This window comes from Mauremys mutica, chromosome 3 (genome assembly GCF_020497125.1).
Source record: "Mauremys mutica isolate MM-2020 ecotype Southern chromosome 3, ASM2049712v1, whole genome shotgun sequence".
Lineage (NCBI taxonomy): Eukaryota > Metazoa > Chordata > Testudines > Geoemydidae > Mauremys > Mauremys mutica.
Window position 1 is genome coordinate 108,720,829 of NC_059074.1, and position 17,642 is coordinate 108,738,470.

The following is a 17,642-nucleotide window of genomic DNA, read 5'->3' on the forward strand; positions in this document are numbered from 1 at the left end:
AATCAGTGGATTCTTTTGACAGTTCTGGCCTTGTTCTCTCTTCCCCATTTTACAGATGAGGACAATAATACCATCTGACCTCACAGGGGTGCTGTGAAGGTAACATCATTAATATTTGTGAAGCGCTCAGATTCTGTGGTGAGATCACCATAGAAATGCCCATGAGGAAATTAATAATTTTCAGAGCAGTGTTTGAATGGTGTGCAGTAAACAAGGCTTGGGGCCACACATTGAATAGTAAGGATTAAAAGAAAAAGAACAACCACTTGTTCAGTGAGCACCATTCATCCCAGGCACTGAATGAGGCAGAGATCTTATGGAAAAAATAGCATGTGATCATGTAATGAAAGGTTTGTCATAGTGCATAGGCACAAGGGGGCTGAATTAAGGCACAGGCAACCTTAGTTCTGGCATTTCCTAACTTTTGAGTGCTTGACTTCTGCATTCTTAACAGTCTTCTAACATAGTTTTTTTGGATTTAATTATTGTTGTAAGTGAATGAATCCCAGCATAAGTCCATTTACTTTTTGAAAATATTGGATTGTGAAATGCAGTGTAATGTATAACCTAATATCTGTGATATGCCATAAATTATTATTAAAATTCAACCTTATTCGATGCTGGCGTCTCTTCATATTAAGATGACATAAGTAGACATAATATACCTCTTACACAAGAGATAGAATCTTGGTCAGATGTATTTGTTATGCAACCTTTTTTGTTCATAGGAACTAAATTCATAGCAAATAGTAATGTGATTTCTAATATTCTTTCCAAGAATCAAATAAATTGAGAACATTATATTATCATGCTAGGCTAACAGAACATAATTTCTTTAAAGTAATTTATAGATTACTAGGAATGATGAAGGATCAAGACCATAGCCTCCTTATGCATGAATTTCCCAGTCTGTAAAATGGGGATAAATATATTTAAGGGGTGCTGTGAAGCTTACATAATCATAGACTCATAGAACTGGAAGGGATCTTGAGAGGTCATCTAGTCCAGTCCCCTGCACTCAAGGCAGGACTAAGTATTATCTAGACCATCCCTAGCAAGTGTTTGTCCAACCTGCTCTTAAAAATCCCCAATGATGGAGAGTCCACAACCTCCCTAGGCAATTTATTCCAGTGCTTAACCACTCTGACAGTTAGGAACTTTTTCCTAATGACCAACTTAAACCTCCCTTGCTGCAATTTAAGCCCATTGCTTCTTGTCCTAACCTCAGAGGTTAAGAACAATTTTTCTCCCTCCTCTTTGTAACAACCTTTTATGTACTTGAAAACTGTTATCATGTCCCCTCTCTGTCTTCTCTTTTCTAGATGAAACAAACCCATTTTTTTTTTCAATCTTCCCTCATAGGTCATGTTTTCTAGACCTTTAATCATTTTTGTTGCTCTTCTCTGGACTTCCTCCAATTTGTCTGCATCTTTCCTGAAATGTGGCGCCCAGAACTGGACACAATACTCTAGTTGAGGCCTAATCAGTGCAGAGTAGAGCGGAAGAATTACTTCTTGTGTCTTGCTTACAATACTCCTCCTAATACATCCCAGAATGATGTTTGCTTTTTTTTGCAGCAGCGTTACACTGTTGACTCATATTTAGCTTGTGATCCACTATGACCCCCAGATCCCTTTCCGCAGTACTCCTATCTAGGCAGTAATTTCTCATTTTATATGTGTGCAACTGATTGTTCCTTCCTAAGTGGAGTACTTTACATTTGTCCTTATTGAATTTCATCCTGTTTACTTCAGACCATTTCTCCAGTTTGTCCAGATCATTTTGAATTTTAATCCTATCCTCCAGAGCACTTGCAACCCTTCCCAACTTGCTATCATCTGCAAACTTTATAAGTGCACTCTCTATGCCATTATCTAAATCATTGATGAAGATATTTAACAGAACCGCACCCAGAACCAATCCCTGCGGGACCCCACTCATTAAGTCCTTACACCATGACTGTGAACCACTGATAACTGCTCTCTGGGAATGATTTCCAACCAGCAATGCACCCACCTTATAGTAGCTCCATCTAGGTTGTATTTCTCTGTTTTTGTTTGTGAGACAATATCAAAAGCCTTACTAAAGTCAAGATATACCACATCTACCACTTCCGTCCTATCTACAAGTCTTGTTACACTGTCAAAGAAAACTATCAGGTTGGTTTGACACAATCTGTTCTTGACATATCCATGCTGACTGTTATTTATCACCTTATCATCTTCTAGGTAGTATGTGTAGTAATGGTAGTATAGTGCTTTGAAAGTGTAAAGAGTTGCATCCTAATATGAAAGGAAGTGTTTCATGGTTCTTTTTATTTTTCATTTAAAACAATTTTTAATTCAATTGTTACCCAGTAGCATTGGAAAAACATCATCATGAGAACTGGAGAGTAAAACCAGATTATGGGTCTAATCCAGTGCCTATTGAAATCAGTGGAAAGAATGCTATTGATATCAGTGGTGATTGGATCAGGCCCTATAAGCAGAAAAGGATACTGATCAGTCTACTTTCACTGTCCAGGGCAAGTGAAATGCAAAAAGGAAGCAGTAAACATAAATGGTAAAAACTAAGTGAATTAGATTTTGAAAACTGCAATAATTTTATTTTAATCTAAATTGTTATTAGTAAAACAAGTAAGCAGTTTTTTACATACCTTCTTTATTGTCCCTGGAACCTATGTGATAGAACAGGGGTCGGCAACCTTTCAGAAGTGGTGTGCCGAGTCTTCGTTTATTCACTCTAAGTTAAGGTTTCACGTGCCAGTAATACATCTTAACGTTTTTAGAAGGTCTCTTTCTATAAGTCTGTGATATAGAACTAAACTGTTGTTGTATGTAAAGTAAATAAGGTTTTTAAAATGTTTAAGAAACTTCATTTAAAATTAAATTAAAATGCAGAGACCCCTGGACCAGTGGCCAGGACCCAGGCAGCATGAGTGCCACTGAAAATCAGCTCATGTGCTGCCTTTGGCATACGTGCCATAGGTTGCCTCCCCCTGTTATAGAATGATACATTCAGTGCAGTACTATCATCATAAATAAACCTGATGGTTTATGATGGTTAAGACCCCAATCTTTCAACAGTATGTGCACAGGTGGGCCTTTATTACTTTGTCATGTCCCATTGACTTTAATGGTACTCTCCAGAGGCATAAGTGTCCACCAACACACATCTCTTTGCAAGAACTGGGCATTAGTCTGTATGGTTGTCATGGCCATGATTTTTGTGAATTTCAAAAGAACCTAAGTTCTATTTTCAAAAGTGACTTGGACTCCTATGTGCCTAAGTCCCATTGACTTTCAGTGAGATCTAGGATTTCAAAGGACCAGATTTCCAAAGGTATTTAGGCACCTAAAGATGCAGATAGGTGTCTGGGATTTTCCAAAGTGACTAGGCACATAATTAATTTGATTTCAATTGCCGTAGGTACTCAAGTGCTTTTGAAAATCCCAGTAGATGCTATCTGCTTCTTTAGGCGCTTAAATACCTTTGAAAATCTGGCTGTAAGTGCCTGGCACTTTTAAAAATGAAATTGAGGCTCATAAGTCGGTTAGGTACTTTTGAAAATTTCACTCATGGTCTCTTTCACCCTGCACTGTCTGCTGTTACCAAGATGTCTCAGTCAATTTTTACCCTATGCTCTATTTTGGTGTGTGTTTTGTTTGTGTGGGTATGTTACTATCTTTATATGTTTTTAAATTACTACAAAGCTATTTATTTTTAATGAAAAATAAACTTAATTAAAATGTGTGCCATGATTTTTTCCTCAACCTAAAAACATGACTTTGCATTTTTTTTGCTGTGACAACCAGCCCAAATGATTATTTTGTTCCTGTTTATAACAGGCCATATTAACTTATTTTAAAGCTGTTTTTCCCATACAGTTAGGACATTGCACAGGTTATGCTAAGCAACATTATTGCTGAGGATATTGGTTATTGTCTGACTAATAAAATAAAGAATATTTCCCAGTGTGTGAGATCTGAAAAAATAGCCTTCTCCAGCAAAATCAAGGAGTGTGCAGAGTGTTTTTTTTGTTTTTGTTTGTTTTAATTTTACATTCAGTACCAGAATGGATGTATTCTTAACTGTGCTTTCTCTTTTTCTAAGTGTTGGAAAGGAAGATTTCGACAAGACAAAGCAGAGAAGAGCTGATAAGAAAGGGAGTTCTGAAGGAAATGCCTGAGCAAGGTGATGACAAATAACTGACAATTTAGATCTTAAACTCTAAGCATGAACATTATTATCATGTTGTTCTATTTTATAATGAATATCAGCTATCCAGCTATAAAAAGGCAGATTTGGCGAAACACTGGCAGGAAGTGGGAGAGACAGTTTGACCAAGTGGATAGGGCACCAAACTTGGAGTCTGGAGACCTGGAGTTTGTTCCTGGTTCTGCTGCTGACTTGCTGTGTGTTCTTGGACACGTTACTTAACCTCTCTGTGGTCTCTGGAATACTTAGCACTTTTGTAAAGCAGATTGAGATCTGTAGATGAAAAGTGCCAAGTATTTATTGCTATTTTTTGGAATCAGTGATTCAGAGGATATTTTGAATTGAGCAGTTCTTTCCAAAACAGCTGGAGGAGGATATGGCGATTATGGATGAGAAAGCTAAAGGCTTTGGTGCCCTGCCACTTACCAGTTGAGGTATGTCTATACTGCACTTAAAAACTCATGGCTGGCCCATGCCAGCTGACTCAGACTAAGGGGCTGTTTAATTGTGATATAGACATTAGAGCTCAGACTGGAGCACAGGCTCTAGGACCCTGCGAGGTGGGGGGGGGGTTCCTCAGCTCAGAGTGCAGCCCAAGCCCAAATGTCGACACGGCAGTTAAACAGCCTCTTAGCCTGAGCCCTGTGAGCCTAAATCAGCTGACACAGGCCAGACACAGGTGTCTAATTGCAGAGTAGAAATACTCTGTGTGTCACAAGTGTAAACCAAAGCAAGCAGCTCAACAGCTGGTGTTTCCAATATTGAGAGGTAGCAGGTGTAGGATCTCACACACGCCACCACCATCACACCTGCTACATTCAAATAACAGAGGCATAAGGAGCTTTGAGGAAAACTCCCTTTTGTTTAAAAACACAACCAGGTTTATTAAATGGTAAACATAGCAAAATGTATTTATGTAAAGAATGTGTAAAGCATTGTTACCCAAGTCCAATTATACCTAGGGTGACTAGATGTCCTGATTTTATAGGGACAGTGCTGGTATTTGGGGCTTTTTTTTATATGGGCTCCTGTTACTCCCCACGCCCTGTCCTGATTTTTCATGCTTGCTATCTGGTCACTCTAATTATACCTGAAGGTTTTCATCAGTATGCACATCTCTCTTTAAAATGTTGTTTGTTTCTGCTATTCACAATGGTAGTGTTTGTACTATTCTTGATTTAATAAAAAAAAAAGTCTAGATCTAATAAAATCTTAATCTAATATAATTTTAGTAACTGCAATGCTTTTCCATCTCCTAAAATGAATCCATTTGTCATGAAGACTAAAAAGACAACAGTAAAAGGAACTGACTAAGAATCTAGTGGAATATAAAAGTCTTAGAGGACAGTTTCTGATAATATTTCTAAAAATAGATTTCCACTAAAAAAAAGAAAAGTTTTACTCTGACTGACCCAAGGAATCAGTGTAGTGAATGTTAGATGTGAAGTCAGGGATAGCTTAATATTTATACTCCCTGCAGCTTCATATTTAGAAACAGGGTTATTTTTGTACCTGCTAGTGCTGGGGTGTGTTTCTTGACACCATTGCAGTGTGTGTGTATCAGAGCATGACACTCAGCACATCTGGGTTTCAAGCTTGTCTTTGCTATTGTCTTGCTCTGTGGCTTAGGGCAAGGAACTTAATTGTTCTGTGCATCAGTTTACTCATCTGTAAAACTGATTTTCTAAAAATACAACTTTTGTGGTGCTGTGAGGCTTAGTTGATTGATGTTTGTAAATTGCATTTTGGTGGGAAAGGGCAGTAAACTGCAATGTTTTAATCTCTATCTTTGATTAGAACCAGATTTAAAATAAATGAGCTAAAAATGGACATACAATGGGAGTTATTTCTTTAGCCTTCCTTCCCCCTACCCCAGAGTACTCGGTATTCTGTTGTAATGCACATTAAATTTCATTCAGATTGGGTCAGTGCAAAAAGAGAAAAGGATGGGAAGGTGAAATATTTTCTCTCCTGTTTAAGAAGGGGCATCTGTCCATTTCTATGCTTCCTAGAACACTTCTTGCTTTACATGTGATAAGCATGTATGTTTCAAAGAGCATTCTAAAAGAAGACAGGGTAGACGCTTGATGCTCTGAGAAAGAAGGCATACAAAGACAGGAGAGTAAAAGTTGGAAGGAAGGGAATGGTTAAGCAGGATAGAGAAGAGTAAGGGATGAGCACAGAGATGTAGACAGGTTAAAGGAATTGCCAGGTCTTGAAGGTAAGAATGAGAAGTCTGAACCAGATGTGGAAGGTGGTGGTGGTGGGTGAGAGGCATGATAAGGGCAATCAGTGAGGGAGATAATTTTGGTGAGGGCATTTTATGTAGCTTAAAGAGTGAGGGGGGAAGTGATGAGGCCAGCGAGGACAAGTTTATAGTAGTGAAGGCAGCAGGTGAACAGCCTGTGGGGGAAGGTATTTAACTTTGGAGGTAGAGAGGAAAGGATGGGTTTTTGTGACAGTCTCAGTGTAAGAGGGACTGAAGGTGAGACAGAGGAGTCAACTATGACAGCATGGTGAAAAAGAAGATTGTGGAATTATCAGCAGTAATGAACAAGGAAGGGAGAAGAATTTAAGAAAGTGGAGATACATTTTTATCAAGTTGAGTGGGAGCTGGTGTCTCGATAGCCAGAATGATAGAATCAGAGTCATAAGACTGAGCAATGGGAGAGATCAAGGATAAAGACCAAGATTTGAGATTCATAAGGATGGTAAGAAAAGCTATGTAAGAGGATGAAATAAAGGGAAAGCAGGGTAGGCCAAGAACTGAATGCCACAAGACTCCAGCAGAGCAGGGGGAGGAAAGGGAGCTATTGAAAAAGTCAACAAAACAGCTTTTGGAGACAGAAGAAGAGAACTGAGATAGAAAGAGTAATAGAATCTTAGTAGGGAGAGAATTCAGTAGGAGGGGAAAGGCAGCAGACACCTGAGAAGAAAGGTAAAAGAGAAGGTCTCAGAAATGACCAGAAAGAATATTGTTGATGATCTTAGTAAGGACAGAAGTGGAGGAGTGGAAATGAGATTGTAGTTAGTCAAGGACAGCATAAGTAGATAACATCCTCCAGGTGTTTGGAGGCAAAGAGTGAGGAGCAAGATGCACTGGAGGGAGGATGTGTGTGTTAAGGGAAGGTTCTTAAGAGGATTGAGGAAACCGTAGTTAAATATTAGTAAGTAAAGATAATCTGTTGTAAGAGCTAGGACAAAATTTGGTCTGCATAATCTTTATAACTTGTCTGATGCATGACTTAGAATTCATCTTGTCTCTCAAGGTTCACTTTGAAGGGCTGGAAGTTGGATGATAATAATCTGAGTTACTTGTTAATGTGATCTGGAGTCACAAACTCAGTGAATGGGAAGCCTTATAACATACTATTACAGAGTCACTTAGAGTAGAACTTCGTCAAAATGTTTTATACATAAAATAAATTAATGTGAAATTGTGCTTTTCTTTCGTGGAAACGTAAAACCTGAAAAATCACTGAGTTGACAACAAATGGAGAACTTGCTCTTGAGCATGGTGTAAAATTGGATAACCGCTTTTTAATCTTCATTTTAGCTGGTGATGTAACAGTAAATTTTGAAACCTCAAATGGGCACACCATAACTATCAGTGAAGAAACCATCCAGGAAGAAAATGTAATAAAGACCACAGAAGACAATGGCTCCTTATCTGCCAAAGCGTCAGCTGTGGAAGGAAAAAAAGAAGATAAAAAAGGTAAACAAATAAATTCTTCTTATTCTCACAAACCTTCATGGGTCATAAAGGGGGAAGTGGTCTGAGCACAGAAGTGGGAGCCAGGAAGGTCTGATTTCTAATCCTTGACTCCAGTGCTGAGTCCATTTCTGGCTTCGGGCAAGTCTTTATTTCAGATTCTCCTTCTGTAAAATGGGGATAATAATACATAGTGTAAGAGTGCATCCTTGCCTCATGGGTACCCCCTCATTGCTGGTCACCAGGGCCAGCTCCAGACCCCAGCGCACCAAGCGCGCACTTGGGGCAGCATGCCGCGGGGGGCGCTCTGCCTGTCGCCGGGAGGGCGGCAGGCGACTCCGGTGGACCTCCCGCAGGCGTGCCTGCGGAGGGTCCGCTGGTCCCACGGCTCGGGTGGACCGGAGCCGCGGGACCGGCGACCTTCAGAGCGCCCCCTGCAGCGTGCCACCGTGCTTGGGGCGGCGAAATTCCTAGAGCCGCCCCTGCTGGTCACAGCATTGCACAGAGCCCTTGTCTCCTGCACCCTCTATAAAGCTTTTTCTCAAACCCGAAACTGTCTAACTCCCCCGCAGGGCATTCTTGGCTTGGCCTTCTGGTCAAGTCACATAAAAGTTTAAAACCTTTCTAGGGAAGCATGAGTAAGTCCAAATGGAGGTTCAAACAAGTATTCAAACTAATGGGCCTTCCATCCCTCTCACTAGTTCCCCTGTTATATCCTGTCTGTTAAGCCCTAACCCAGGGCTTCTCCCCTGACTAGAGAGACCTCTCATAACTGAGCTCCCTCAGGCTACTTATAAGGCCTAGTGTTGCCTTCTCTAGGCAGGAGGTAATTAGTTAATCACATCCCCAGCTGCAGAGCATAACTAATTGGGGTTCTTCCCCTTTCCTTGCAGCTTATGGTGGTTAAGCCCCATTATACATACTCATTAGCCTTTCAGGATTGCTGAAGAAATTAGTTCATGTGTACAATTTTCAAAAGTGCCCAAAGTGATTTATGAGCTTATGTCTCGGTGTCAAAAGTAACTTGGGAAGCTAAGTCCCATTGACTTTCAATGCGTCTCAGCCACCTAAGTGTCAAGTCACTTCTGAAAATTGAACTTAGGCTCCTATGTCACTTACATGCTTTTGAAAATTTGATCCCATGTCTGTAAGGTGCTTTGTAGAAGGCAATGTATACATGCTAAACATTAAAAGCAGCAAAGAGTCTTGTGGCACCTTATAGACTAACAGACGTTTTGGAGCATGCATCCGACGAAGTGGGTATTCACCCACGAAACCTCATGCTCCAAAACGTCTGTTAGTCTATAAGGTGCCACAAGACTCTTTGCTGCTTTTACAGATCCAGACTAACACGGCTACCCCTCTGATGCCAAACATTATTATTTGGCCAAATCCTGAAGTCAGTTTAGCTTATACTGTCTTCACTCGAACTTCTATTGACTTTGTTAGGAGTTTGATGGCATAAGGAAGAGTGAACACTGAGTGAGGATCACAGGATTTGTCCTGTAATTGTTGTTTCTTTTCTAACATATTTAGTAATGCACACTGCTATTACATTGTCAGGAAAATTACTCTTGAATTACAACTTGTTTATTGGACTTTCCTGAAAAGTATCAGGAATGCAAAGGGTCAGGATCTCTTTATTTCTGGCTGTTTGATTTAACAGCCTTTCCAAAATATTCTTGTAGGCTTTTCTAGTGAGAAGTGCTCCTCAGAAGGTTGAGTGTGTCAGTTCAGCTGATCACTCAAAAAGTTTGGATCCTTCTCCAAATTGTGCAAACTTTTTGGAGCTGCAAAATGTGGCTGGATATCTAAGAACTGGCTTTCTTGTGAGATTTCCAGTACTTGCTGCCTTGAGTTGAGCCAGAAAAACAAGACCACCAGCCTTTCTCATGGTATTTTGGCACATCCAGCTTCTGGTCCCAGCCAGGACTAGAAATGTGTAGATTCAGTAGAATGGAAAATAATGGGAAGGGAAAACTTGCCAAAAAAGAGTTCAGGTTGATTTTGGGGCTGAAGATTATGTCAATTATTATTTTACCCTTTCCTACTCCGGGGTTTCCCGTGGAACATTTAAGAGCAAAAAAACATTTTTTTTAATTGTGCTTTGATCCTACATGGCTGGTCCTGCAGAATTTAGAATGGAAGGTTCAACGTCCGCATATGTTTGGTACCTTCTATACCTACTGTGACTGCTTTGTAGAGAGCCACTCCAAACCCTTGCCACAAAAGCTATCTGAGAATACAGGAATAAGTAATTCTGATACCTCTTCTCTCCAATTCCTCTGAGAAATTGAAATGCATTGGGGAGGAGATGTAATAATAACAAGAAAAGTGGGATCTTCTAGCTTCAATAAAGTTTTAGTAATATTACATAGGGCAGTGGTCCCCAACCTTTTTGTGGCCAGTAGCACATTCATGTTTTCAGAAGAGTGTGGCGGGCGCCAACAATTTTTCAAGGCTTATTTTGTATTTGTACATTAAATAATACAAAAAATCATATTTAATATAACATAATATATGAATCCAGAGAGAAGAGAGAAGCTGCGAGGAAAGAGAACACCGGCGCCTGGTCTGCAGCCCCGGAGTTCTCTGTCCCCGGCAGGCGCAGGGCTGCGGCTTCTCTCTGGCTTACGCCAAGGCCCAGCACCTGCCAGGGACTGAGAACACCGGCGCCCACAGCCTGCAGCCCTGGAGTTCTCTGTCCCCGGCAGGCGCGGGGCCGCGGCTTGTCTCCCCTGCTGGGCATTAGGTGGGCCCCGCACCTGCTGGGAACAGAGAACACCGCGCTCGCAGCCTGAGTTCTCTGTCCCCATCAGGTGCCGGGCCGCAGCTTCTCTCCCCTGCTGGGCACTAGGTGGGCGCATATAAATGCCCCGGCGGGCACCATGGCACCCGTGGGCACCACGTTGGGGACCACTGACATAGGGGATATAAAGCACTTTGAATTTGAATAGTACGATGGAAATATTAGAGGGCCGATCCTGCAAGAAGTGGTGAACGCACTGAGCAAAAGCAGTCTATAAGCCCATTGCACTTCACTGGAGTTACTCTTGACTTACACCACATTAAGTGAGAGGACAATTGGGCCTATTGACTTCAGTAGGAGTTTAAGGCAAATGATGTGCTCGTGGCCTTAGAAAGAGTCTGTGTCAGAACTGGAATTGCAATGCGGGAGTTCCTGGCTCACTGTCCTATGCCCAGGTCATGGAACATGCCACTCTCTCTGATCACAACTCTCACTCCGTCATAAGAATCAAGATATGAGAGAGTCAGAGTTAGCTAGAAAATTCAGGGGTAACGTGTTCAGGAAGTACAATCCCATGGCAGATGCTCTTAAGCATTTTAGAGGTACTGTACTTGTGAATAAATCTTAAAGAAGAGTTTTTGCCCACTTGACATGCATCTGAGGACTGGAGGCAGGATTAATTCCTTTCATTTAGTATCAGGGCATGCTGCAGTAACCAATATTGACAGACCAAAGTGTTTTTAAAAAATCATGAGATTAAAAAAAATGTGGAGGGTTCTTTCTACACGTCTTCTGGATTTTGAGTCTGTGAAGTTCATGTTTTCAAGTTTTCCCCACAACCAGGAGGGCTAGGAAATTTAAAATAAATAAATAAATAAAATAAAAAGCGAGATTCTTACATGACTCCAGGATCTGGGGCTTTTAAGAAAAACAACAAATATCACAACACTCTCAGTAAAATTGCAAGAGTTGGCAACACTGTGGAAAATGGAATATGTTAGGAGTTAAAGGAAGAACCATCCCATGGTGATCTGTAGAGTTAGAGAAACAGGAGCAAACAATAGACTAAAACATACAATGTAAAATGAGTTAAGCAAAAGTGTATGAAACAAAAAAAAAAAAAAACCTTCCAAGCAGTCTTGTGTGCTGCCAAACAATTCTATAAACTATAAACCCATCTGCTACTTGTCAGTTTACAGATGCTTCTCACATTTTGTAAAAAAAATTCCCTTTGGCAGCTTAATAATGTAACTGTTGCTATTTGAAATAATGATGTGGTGTCAGTCATCCAAGTGGCATGTTTAAAAGGAAATTCCTCCCTGGCATAAGGATAATGAGGAGCTGCTGACAGTTTTTACATACAGCGGGTAATTGATTATTGAGCCTTTGCAGATGAGAAACCTAGATCTTGTTATAGATCATTTATTTACTCTGTGAACTCCAATGTTTTTTAAAAGGAAAATGACCCAGCGCCTTTCAAGGAAAATGAAGAGCTTAATTATGGCTGTCCTGTGTAGGTACACTAGAGTGGAGAAGAGGGAATAGAGAGCTTCTAAGTACCTCCCTGCTCCAGTTCACCCACACAGAAGACAAATGTAATTGGGTCGCTGGAGCTATGGAAGTGCTAGGCAGGAAGATTGCCAGTCTGGCTCCAGATTGGGCAACAGTGTGGAGGAGGGATATAGCCATGGACTTGTGCTTTCCCCTCCCCTTCATGTGCACGGTCCCACCCACGGACAGGGAGCAGCACTAGGGAGAGCACAGGCTACACTTGCTGTAGAAAAAGTGTCAGAATTGTAACTGCTAAGGATGATCCTCCCTTCCGTTCCCCAAGCACCCCTGAGGCAGTGTGCTTACTCCTCACTACACAGCATAATACCTCCGGTGCCCCTGGCAGGATTGCTCTTTCTTCTCCATCTCTGGCTCACTGGCTTAGTTTAGAACCTTAAGCATACAGTTCGGTTTAGTTTACAAAACTGATGCAATCTGTTTTTATCCCAGCTAGTTAATTTCACACTTCATGGTTATCTTGGTCTTGAGGAAATATTTGGCTGAATACCCAGGAGCAAGATAGTGATGGGAACGGGAGCTGAGAAGTTTAATTTTGCAGCCTGGTAGCCAGCCGTGATTATTAGTGCTGTGAAAAACGATAGTAACGTGGGAACCCAGGGCTGTGTTCTGGATGCTGTGAGACTGAGCACAAGCTTCTGAAACGTTCCTAAGCATTTATAGTAGATCAGCTGAACAATGCTATGTGTTCTGGTGGATTTCTGCATGTCCCCCACTGCAGGAAATTTGCATGTTGATTTCCGGCTGGATTTCACAACATCTGTGGGTCTTTTAACACCAGAGAATTCTATTCCAAGCTCTAAATTTTAATTCATTGTGATGCAGCTTCTTACCCCTTCTGTTTGTCCACCGATCTCTTATCTCCCTTTAACTTAGTCTTTTATTTGAGCATGTAAGCCAGTGGGCTAACTCTCTGGCCCATGCATGAAAAAAACACTCTCCAGACACAGATTTTCAGTTCTGTTTTCTTCAGGACTTTGGTTTCATCAAAATAAAACTATTTAACACAAGTTCAGCATATCAACCACATCCTTTCCCCCTCGCCCAGAGACTTCTGCAGGGACCTATCTACCTTTGGGATTCCAGACCTGCGGAGCCTGAGTCAAGGCAATCGTCTCTGCTTCCTTCTCAGTCATAACTTGCTCCCCGCAGAATTACACTCTGCAGACCATTCCACCGAGAGGCATATGTAAACTAGCCTCTCTCCCCTAACCCAAAGACTCCTGCAGATTCCTTCCACAAGGCCTCTTGCACACTGTGCTGCTGATACAAGTGGTGACAAAGAGTTAGAGGTCCACAAGTGGCTACCCCCATGTTCTTAATTAACCATGCCCATGCTCTGTACACAAGCAGTCATAGGGAAAAATCCCTCTTCTTCTCACAGCAGTTTTGTTTTTGCAGTAAGCTGTGATAACCATATGCTCTTTGCAACATTCATTTTCCTTAGCATCACCCACTGAGTTACACTTCTCTTCCTGGAGGGAATGACTTTGCTGTTGATGTGGATTAGATGCCTGAATTGCAGCTTTATCTGTTCTCTCTTCCTGAGCCTGCTGTGTTGTTGTTTCCTTGTGGTGCTCCTCTAGCATTAGAAATAATACTACTAGAACAGTATGAGATAATGCTGTGATAGATTGAGAAAAACATTGGTCTTTCATTATTAAATATCCCTAGCAATTAACAACAAGTTAACAGTAAATTTATGAATATGCAGGGAGTTGTTTCCAAACATTATGGCCAGAATTTTCAGAAGGGTTCGACAGTCACCATTGGGACCCCGGTTTAAAAAGACTTCAGTTACCACTTACCACTAAAAATAAATAGTCAAATTTTCAAAAGAGCTCAGCATATTTGGGTATCACGTCCTTTTGAAAATCAGGCCACAGTGTCACAGTACGAGCTGCTGGATGGTGAACATTTTGTAAACCTGGACATCATTTAGGTGTCTACACAGCAGGAGCAGAGCTTTCTCTGGCTCTAGTTGTGGGTGCTCAACATCTAAATATAAATGCAATATTGATTGAAGCTCTGAATGAGGCATTAACATTTGCTTTGTTTTTGTTTGTTTTGAAAAGGGTAATTGATGGGTGGATTGCCTTGGTCCAAATGATTGCTCACTGTCCGAATCTGTTACAAGGTGATAGTGACTAAAAGTTACTCCCATCTGATGGTTGTTTCAGGTCATTTTATAAAATGAACAGGAGTACTTGTGGCACCTTAAAGACTAACGCATTTATTTGAGCATATGCTTTCGTGGGCTACGAAAGCTTATGCTCAAATAAATGTGTTAGTCTCTAAGGTGCCACAAGTACTCCTGTTCTTGTTGCGGGTACAGACTAACACGGCTGCTACTCTGAAACCTGTCTTTATAAAAGGAATTGGTCATCTTGGTCCAGTTGTCCAAATCAGAAAACAGCACCTCCTGGCTGGTGCTGGTATACCATGGAGATGGGTATGGAGAAACAGATAGATAGATAGAGTTGGCTCTGATGGCTATTGCTGCTGTCAGTCTCAGCTGAGGTGTCAAAGAATGAATAGTCATGAAGATTAAGGGCCAATGTACAAGCAGAATCACACTGGAGGACTCAATTAAGAACATAAGAACAGCCATACTGGGTCAGAGCAAAGGGACGTCTAGCCCAGCATCCTGTCTTCTGACAGCGGCCAATGCCAGGTTCCCCAGAGGGAATGAACAGAACAGAATCGTCAAGTGATCCATCCGCTGTTGCCCATTCCCAGCTTCTGGCCATCATGAAACAAGCTCAGAAACAGTTTCCTTACCTTGTAAAATGTATTTTTTAAGCTTTCCCCCCACTTTTTTTTAGTAATTTACGTTATAACATAGTAGTGAACTGTATTGGCTAATTTTTTTTTGTTTGTGTCTCTGCTGCTATCTGATTGTGCACCTCCAGTTCCAAATGAGGTGTATGGTTGACTGGTCAGTTCATAACTCTGGTGTTCGTAACTGAAGTTCTACTGTATGCAAAAAGAGATGTGACATGGTCAAAGAGATGGACTAGAGAAATGATCCTTGCAGCAGCATTCTGAATAGATATGATTGAGGCAAGATTGCACTCATCAAGACCAGAGAAAAGGATGCTGCAGGAACTGAGATGTGAGACAATGAGATTTCTAGTTGTGTGGGTGGATAGGAAAGGCCATATCTAAGAGATGGTGTCTAAAATGAATCTGCAAGGCTTAGATATAGCCTGACTGTGTGGGTGAAGATAATATCCAGGTTACAGACCTGAGTAACTGGTTGCCTGTATGTGTATGTGCCTGTCAGTGTAGTGGCAATTTAAGAAGAAGGGGTACCATCCTTCTGTCCTGTATATTAGGTTTTGTCTGGCCATAGCTCACTGGAAACCTCCCTATGCTGATCACACCTCATTTTGGCTAACCAGTTTTTCTTATCAGTCGTAAGATAAACACCACAAAAGCTGACCAGTGACTGTGGTATTAAAGACCAATCTGTTTGTCTGCTTCCTGAAGGCAGCATGGAGTTAATGGAAGATATTTGATTAATTGATATAAGTTCTGCACCCTTAGTCCAGAGCTGGCGGAAGAGAAATTAATGATTTTTTTAAATGGCAGACTTCAGAAAGGGTCCAGTTGGGAGTTTCACTGAAGCAGCCATAGGACTGAAATCTCTCATCTGATTTTTCTCTCCCACAGCTTCTGTCATAATCTTGCCTTTTAAAAATAGGTGGGCTTCCTTCATATATCTTCTGCTGCTGTCCTGATACTTTTGTCCATTGCATCAAAGCAGAAGTCATCATCAAAAAGGGAAGCTGGGAAGAATTTTGAGGCAGATGCATAGGTGCTGTAATGACTAGATAGATATGCACAGAAAATGTACTATGAAAGAGAAAAGGAAAGTTTAATAAATATATCTCCTTCTCCCTGAGTGTGTCTGATCCAGGAACAAGAAGCAAGAGAGCAGAGAGAGAGTTCAAGGGGTCAGTGAGCAGAAGTAGCCCTCAGTTTAATACACTGCTACCTTGATATAACGTCACCCTATATAACACGAATTCGGATATAACGTGGTAAAGCAGTGCTCCGGGGGGGCGGGGCTGCACACTCCAGTGGATCAAAGCAAGTTCAATATAACACGGTTTCACCTATAACACGGTAAGATTTTTTGGCTCCCAAGGACAGCGTTATATCGAGGTAGAGGTGTAGTTGTAAAAGGTTGTCATAATATTGTATCAGAAGCATTAGCAAGAACAGCCAAGTCCATAATGTTGTAAGCTCAGGCTGGAAATAGAGAATGACAAAATCAACAGTTAGTGTAAAGTGATTGTGCTGGATAATCCAGTAAGTGAAAAGGAATGAACTGTTTGTCTTCATTCCCACAACATGTGAAAACAGAGAAGTGTGCATGCTGTGTGTAATGATGACCAATGACACACTGGGCTCAAGTTGACCATTGCTAGACCACAGCGTTGGTCCTAATCCTTTATCCTTGATCCTGAGATAAAGCAGTGTAATTGTTGTCTAACATGTTATTTGTCTTTCATCTACTAATCTTTACAGTGAAGAAATGCTGCTTATCTTTTGGGAATGGATTAGAGATATAGTAACATAGAGGGTGGAAGGCAGGACAAAGAGATCCAGAAATGGCCACTTGACATGCAGAGAGTGTGGTTCTAATATGATCTTAATTGTAAGAGCTGGTACACTGATTGCCACTGATTACCAAAAATAGCTACCTCAAATGTCAAAGGTAGCTATTTTTAGAAATACTTTAACTATGCATTTTACTCCTATACTGTCAGTGCTGGCAGTCACAATCAGAGTCAGTGCAAGGGCAAGTGAGTATTCCCATGCCAAATAACATTCCATTTAGTTTGGCTTCAGTTCTGTCTGAAGAATAGAAGTACTGTGAGGAAGATACCCGAATAAAGTTACCATTTCTAGCAAACATGCTGTGGCACAGGAGAAGGAGCTGCTGCAGCTGAAATTTCCAGCCACTGCCAGGTTTGGTAACCACTGAACCTGTGACTGTGGAGATGCCCCAGTTTACAGAACAGTCACAAATTCAATACAGGACTATATGCTTTGCTGCTCTCAAGGGAAGGAAAAAGAACCTCAGGGAATTTGTTTGAGGGGAGAATGGAGCTCCTAGATTCTAACACTGACTCAGACTGTAGTTAGCAGGCCAATCAGAGCTACTGCAAGTCAAGGGTAGAACTCAGAAACCTGTGGGATAGATTAAAATTGGGAGAAGCAGGGTATGTGCCCCATCCTCCATAGAAAGGTCTTCAGTTGAGAGCTAGTGTAACATTTCATTGGGGTGGTGCATTGTTATTAAATAAGAGAAGAGGAACTCCTTTCCGATTCCCAAGAGATTAAGCAGCAGCATCTAGCTTGTCATTGTATTTACACTGTGTA

General features: G+C 41.2%; 1 protein-coding gene across 3 annotated transcripts in view; it reads left to right on the forward strand.

Annotated features, from left to right (window-relative positions):
* PHACTR2 (phosphatase and actin regulator 2) overlaps positions 1-17,642 on the forward strand; it is a 121,979-nt gene that overhangs the window by 59,942 nt on the left and 44,395 nt on the right. For all 3 annotated transcript variants that reach the window (XM_045010827.1, XM_045010829.1, XM_045010828.1), the window contains 2 exons: positions 4,114-4,194; positions 7,775-7,933. In XM_045010827.1, the coding sequence (XP_044866762.1) occupies positions 4,114-4,194; positions 7,775-7,933 (240 nt within the window). The remainder of the gene's footprint in view (positions 1-4,113; positions 4,195-7,774; positions 7,934-17,642) is intronic.